The sequence below is a fragment of the Phalacrocorax aristotelis genome, chromosome 2 (assembly GCF_949628215.1).
Source record: "Phalacrocorax aristotelis chromosome 2, bGulAri2.1, whole genome shotgun sequence".
NCBI lineage: Eukaryota > Metazoa > Chordata > Aves > Suliformes > Phalacrocoracidae > Phalacrocorax > Phalacrocorax aristotelis.
In genome coordinates, this window is record NC_134277.1 from 28859661 (window position 1) to 28865660 (window position 6000).

The 6000-nt window shown below is 35.8% G+C and overlaps 1 protein-coding gene across 1 annotated transcript in view; it reads right to left on the reverse strand.

Moving 5' to 3' along the window:
• The window catches only part of COL28A1 (collagen type XXVIII alpha 1 chain), a 79554-nt gene extending 73951 nt beyond the window's left edge, over positions 1-5603 (reverse strand). The window contains exons 1-5 of the mRNA XM_075082901.1: positions 4663-5603; positions 3611-3767; positions 2492-3051; positions 1449-1469; positions 772-828 (exon numbers count right to left, since the gene is read on the reverse strand). Coding sequence (XP_074939002.1) covers positions 772-828; positions 1449-1469; positions 2492-3051; positions 3611-3731 — 759 coding nt within the window. The 5' untranslated portion in view covers positions 3732-3767; positions 4663-5603. The remainder of the gene's footprint in view (positions 1-771; positions 829-1448; positions 1470-2491; positions 3052-3610; positions 3768-4662) is intronic.
• Between the last annotated feature and the right edge of the window lie 397 nt (positions 5604-6000).

Consider the following 6000-nt stretch of genomic DNA (forward strand, 5'->3'; position numbering starts at 1 on the left):
ACATGTAATATTTTTGGATATAATAACTTAAAATTCTTGGATCTTAAATTTTAAATTGGAAACGGGGTTTAGTTCCACATGCACATTATCCAGAACCAAGGGACTGGATGATAGGCCCTCCTGTCATAAGCTGCTACACATATGATTGACCAGTTGCTTAGTGTCTAGGGAGAAAGGCAAAATCCTCTGTGTGCACCTTGGTTGTCTCTGGGGTAGCTACTAAAGATACAACGGGATCAAAGAGGTCACACCCTGTCTGAACTCTCATTTCGCTCTTCTTTACCAGAGCCGAGAAACAGTTATGTGTTGAGATATCAAAGAGAAAAGAGAGTGTTGAAGGCAGAGTTTTAGACTTTTCTTCATATATGCCATCACCCTCACTCTTTTGAACCTTTATCCCTTACACAAATAGAAGCTGCTGGTGGAAGTAAACCTTTGTCTAATGGACCTTTCCTTCCCCACTATAAGATTCAAGAATAACTTTTTAATTTGGGCTTCAAAATCATGTACTTCTTAATCCCCAGTGTTTTGTTAGCCAATAATATAAATATATTTCCAAGATAGCATGTTATTATGGATTGATTTTGTTCTGAGCTCTTTTAAGTGTGGCCTTTCACAGGGACATGCTGATACATCGCTTCTTTTTGCAGTACATGCACAGCTAATATCTTGATTTTTACAGGCATAGTAACCCATTAAAATACTGTGCAACATTGATTTCAAGGATTAAAATTCAAATTCAGGAGGCTTTTCAAATGAATGCATACTTACAGAATCACCTTTGTCTCCTTTTACTCCCTTTTCACACTCGCAGTTCTTCCACATACACTAAAAAGTTAATAGAAACATTAAGGAGCACATTTTTCAAATGTATTATTTCAAACTTTTAAAGCAAAAACTCTGTTTTTGCCTAGCCACAGACTAGAAAAAATAGAAGTGGAATAACAGGAAAGAAATGATTCTTCTAATATATATATTTCTTATAAAATCAACATTACTGTTGATTATATCCTGTATACACCTTATTTATAAGAAAAGCAAATACATCTGTTACTACTGCAACTACAAATGTTTATGGTAGGATATATGTAGTAAATAGTACTGTGAAATCTTACATAATTTTTGGAGAATTTTGACATTGCTATTGTTTTCTAATGAGACCACTAATGAACTTGCATGTGTTATATGAGTCCTATTCCACTCTGGTAGGAAGAGTTCTTTATATCTTACTGTTGATACTACCCACTAATGAACACAAGTCGTAGATTTCTCAGAAGGCATGGAAGAAATGGATGAAAGTTAAAATAAAAGCAAACACGACTGGAAACTTTACTCAGGGAAGGAAGGCTGTTTAATCCTGGAGTATTGTTGCATTATAGAAGAAGCAGGCATCAGGAGATCTAGTATGAATAAAAGTAATCGAAACACACAAAACTCAAAACACCTACCTGCTTCTGAAGCAAGGCTTCCTGAAAAGAAGAAAAAAAAATTACTTTCATATAGATAAAGGGGGAAGCTCCCTCCATCCTGACTCCTCATGTAGAAGAGACATGCACCACAGAAACATTCCTCACAACAGCACCATTCCCTGAGATCTCACAGAAGACTTTCTCTTTTGTAAATATACACCTTCACAGGTACAAAAAATAGATCTATAACAACAAGAATTATTTCAGAAATGCCTTTCACTTACTGCATCTGTGAGAACTCTAGCCATGTGCTTAGTTGCAAAACTTAACTTATTTTCATGAATAACTACCAAGTTTCCATTTCTGATTTTAAATTTTCCAAATTAGATTTCTACCACCTTTAAGAGACTACAAAAATGTTGCATAAATTCTGTATGGACTACTCCCTAATTAAAGCTATTGCATTTTCTAATAACTATTTTCCTCCAAACTGTCTTAATTTATTATTTGGAAAGTCTTCTCTTACTTGAAAATATTTTCTAGGATTTTAAACCCCAAACACTTCCTAGACCACGCCAACACGTTGCACATTATTGCCCAGAAGCAAGAAAGGTCAAGTCCAGCCGAAATCTCTCTCACAGCAACACTTTTTTCTACTCTAAACTAAGAAATTAATTAAGGAGTATTCCCTACCTTTTCTTATGTGTGCCTTATGCTGCACTAGAAGGGCAGAAAGCTAAGTGCCCTTAGCTAATAACTACAGTGGCAGTACTTACCGCACTTTGGAAACCTGACCCCACTTAGGTCAATTAAAAAAATTCTACTAGCTTCATCAGACTTCCTTGAAGTTAATTCTTAAGCTCAGAGTTACTGACCTTCTCTGCTACCAACGCTGGAGCCCAGCTCTTGCAGATGTCCCACATGTTCTTTACAACCTTCCTGAACTTCCAAATCTGAGGCCAACTCCAGCCCTGGTTCACCTGCAAACCTCTGCACTGCCTTCAGGACTTACCTATCAAAGTTAAATGAAATATGCCACGGACAGATGGGTGTCAAGATTAATTAACATCAGCGTTACTTACCAGTTCCAATGTTACATCAGCTATCAGGTTGTCATCATCCAGGCATGAGACACGCTTAGAGGATGAATTACCAGATATCATGCGCAATTTTTCTTCTTGGACTTTTTTCTTAGAAAGGCCAATGGTAAAAAAATGTATTCCAAGACTCCTAGCGGCTGCAGCTATACCCTGGACATTAGGGCTGTTTGGATGATCCACACCATCAGTCATCAAAAAAGCCACTTTCACACTTGTTTTACGACCTTCAGTTTTAAACAGCTGAGTGGCATTGGAAATTGCATAATAGGAGTAGGTGCCGTGGCCAATAAAGCCCAGAGACTTGATTTTCTCTTTAAAATTCTGCACATTTCTCCAGACTCTAAAGGAATGATCGATGCTGACAGTGCTGCTGAACTGCATACTTGCTAGTTTGACATTATACTTCTGAGACTTAACTGGCTTCATCTGGAAAATGCTGTCACTTAAGTTTTGAGCAAAATTCTTCTGTAAATCAAATAACTGATTTTTGGCACTTTCTGAACTGTCCAAGATAAAGACTATATCAACAAGACACATATCACCTGTAATGGAACAAGAAAGTTAAATCTATGAATGATGGGCACACCTGCACAACAGATTTCAGATAATTCTCTGCAACAATCCCAATCCTCAGATCATTTCCCCAAGGATTCCACTGTCTTCCCAGTAAAAATTCTAAGGATAAATTTCACTGTAAATGCCAAAAATTCTACTGAAGTCAAGTAACTAAATTTAAGTTACTTTAATTCATCAGTATTATTAAATACAGTCTACAGACAAAAACTTATAAATTAGGGTCTTGATTAAATTGTTTTAGCATTTTAGTTATTTTGTATACAAAATTTCCCACATGCAACTTCAAACTGAAAATCAGGCTTGTTATGATTTATCTTGATAGAGGTATGCATGTCAATGGAAATCATAGATCAAACAGGAGTTCATGATCAAGTAAATCTCACCACAGTATTTTCCAGGCCTGATAATCAGAATAAATCACATTTTATAAATGCATAAATAAGTTGTCAATTACTAGCTAATTATCCTGAAACATGCGGAGACATACAGCATAGTCAATTAGAAATTTTAAGAAAATGGTTTTACCTTCATCTTTTTGCATGTGAGAAGAAGAATGCTTTCCTTTTTTTCTGTTTTGCCCATATCCTATCTCGTATGTTGTCAAAGCCAAAAGCAAAAAGCAAAAGAAAGAGTGTTTTTTCCACATAGTGACTTTGATCCCAAATCAGATGACTTTTCCTTTCTGTTAAAAGCAAAAAAATCACCTGTGAACACTTCATTAATAGATGCAAATAAATAAATACAGATACTTTACATACAGAATACACATTTGTGGGAAGCACAATTCTAGAGACCACATATAAAAAACAATTATAAAAAGTTACTCGGTAGGTGATTTAAGCAGAGCAGCCAGTACAGTCCCAACTGTAGCTCACATGTATGTTAGAACCTGCTTTATTAGACAAGAAATACAGGTAGAACAATCTCAGTGCTCTCTTTTCTTTCTTAAAAAAACCCAGTGCTGTCTTTGGCTTTCATTTGAACATCTATCAAAGGGTAAAAGGAATTGTCACTAATGCATACTGCTATTAACATACTTTGTTATTAAACTAATTATATTACCAGAAATATTACAGAAAACATAGAATATAGTTTGTTTCTAGAAATCCCTAATTGTTAGGAATAAACGAAGATCTGGGTGTTTTGGGATGCAGCTATGTTACCTAGACCTGGAGCAGCAGTATGAACAACTTATATTTCTAAGAAACAATGGCTTAGTAATGAAATTCAGTACATTAATGTATTATGAATGCTACATGGCTGTAACAGAATGTGTGTAATATTTTCCATAAAGACAATATTTTATTATAATAACAATATACACTAATAAAATGAGCATTACAACAATTAAGTCAGCGAGTCAACATATTCTAGAGAAGACAGAACTCCATTAAAACTGATTTACAAAATACACCTGTAATTTACAATAATTCATTTTTAAATATCATTAATAACAGGGTTAATATATTAAATATAAATATCCTTCATAAATCCTCTTTTCAAGTCTATCAAGCAGTTACATATTCAGAAACCATCAGTGCAGTCCTCTAAAAATAGAAAGGAAATAACTCTCTTACCTTCGAAGGCATTCAAAAAACAAATGGTGGACTAAATAAGATGTCAGTGTAGAAAATATCTCCAGTAGGTCATACTGGAAAATGTGGGGTTTTTTTACGAAAGTAAGGCAACCTGTAAATAAACAGCCTATCCACTTGTAAATGGATCTACCTTGCATCTAGATCATTTATGGTCTATTATTGCTGTTCAGCTGGCCAAAGTTTAAATGAAGATAGTCGGGCACTTAGCCAGGGCTGAGTGGGAGACCAAGCCATTCTATTAAAGGGACAGTGTCAGTCTGGGAACATGAGTGTTTTCCCATTTTAAATAACTGAACTTACATTTAAAAGCTCACTTCTAGACAATCTGCATTTTTACCCATCACTTTGCCAGCCACACCTCTTCAGCTTGTCCATGCTAATGTTGCAGCATTGGCTAGATCAGATGTGAGATTAGCACGTTATCGTTTGTAGGCTAGAACTTAATTCTGACCCAAGGATTTATGGGTCTGCCAGGACCATGAGCATGTCTCAAAGGGGTAACTGCATTAGCAATTACAATAATAAAAGACAATTTAAAAAAAAAATAATAATCCGGAGCTGTTTTTCTCAGAAATTCTTTCTGCTCTTTAAATCTTCTGAACAGTCAGACACAGACAGCATATCTAAAAGGGAGCTGTCATTTAAGTAGCTCTCAGCATGCTGCATGCAAATTATATTAGCTCTGTATAATGGCAGACTGCGGAGTAAAATTGTAATGTTACAGTGTTAAGTAAAAAACTATGCTAATGGTAAGTCTCACGGAACCATGACACGCCTTGAGGGAGTTCTGTGCAGATGCCCAGCTAAAGGTCAGTGTTCAGCCTCCAGATAGGCATTGCCTATGAGGCAAGACATCCCTTGGCAATTTGGTGGCAGGACAGAGAGCTCCTTCTCATGGCGCTGCAGAAGGGAGGATTTAGGCTTCATCACTGGGATGCATCACGTCCCTGAACTGCAATGTGATTAAGCATTGAAATGTGTCAGCTGTCAGTAAAAAATTCAAGTCATATATGAATAATCTGGGCATTTCAAATACAGATGATAAAGAGATGTTTTGAGTGAAGCAGATTTTTTGGCAGAGGTCCACTCTTTCATCAAAAACTTAGGCTTGAAAATTTATAAACATTTGGCTATTAACCCTTTAACTATACCAAATAGCTTTAAAAAAAATCTGCCTAAATACTATATAAGTTGCACTCCTTAACATTTCTCAAGACAGATTTTCTAGACTTGAGACCACCTTCGTAGCTTATGTCTTGGACACTGTTTTTAAACATATACTCCAAAACCTGACTCAGTATCTAAATTCTATAGGAC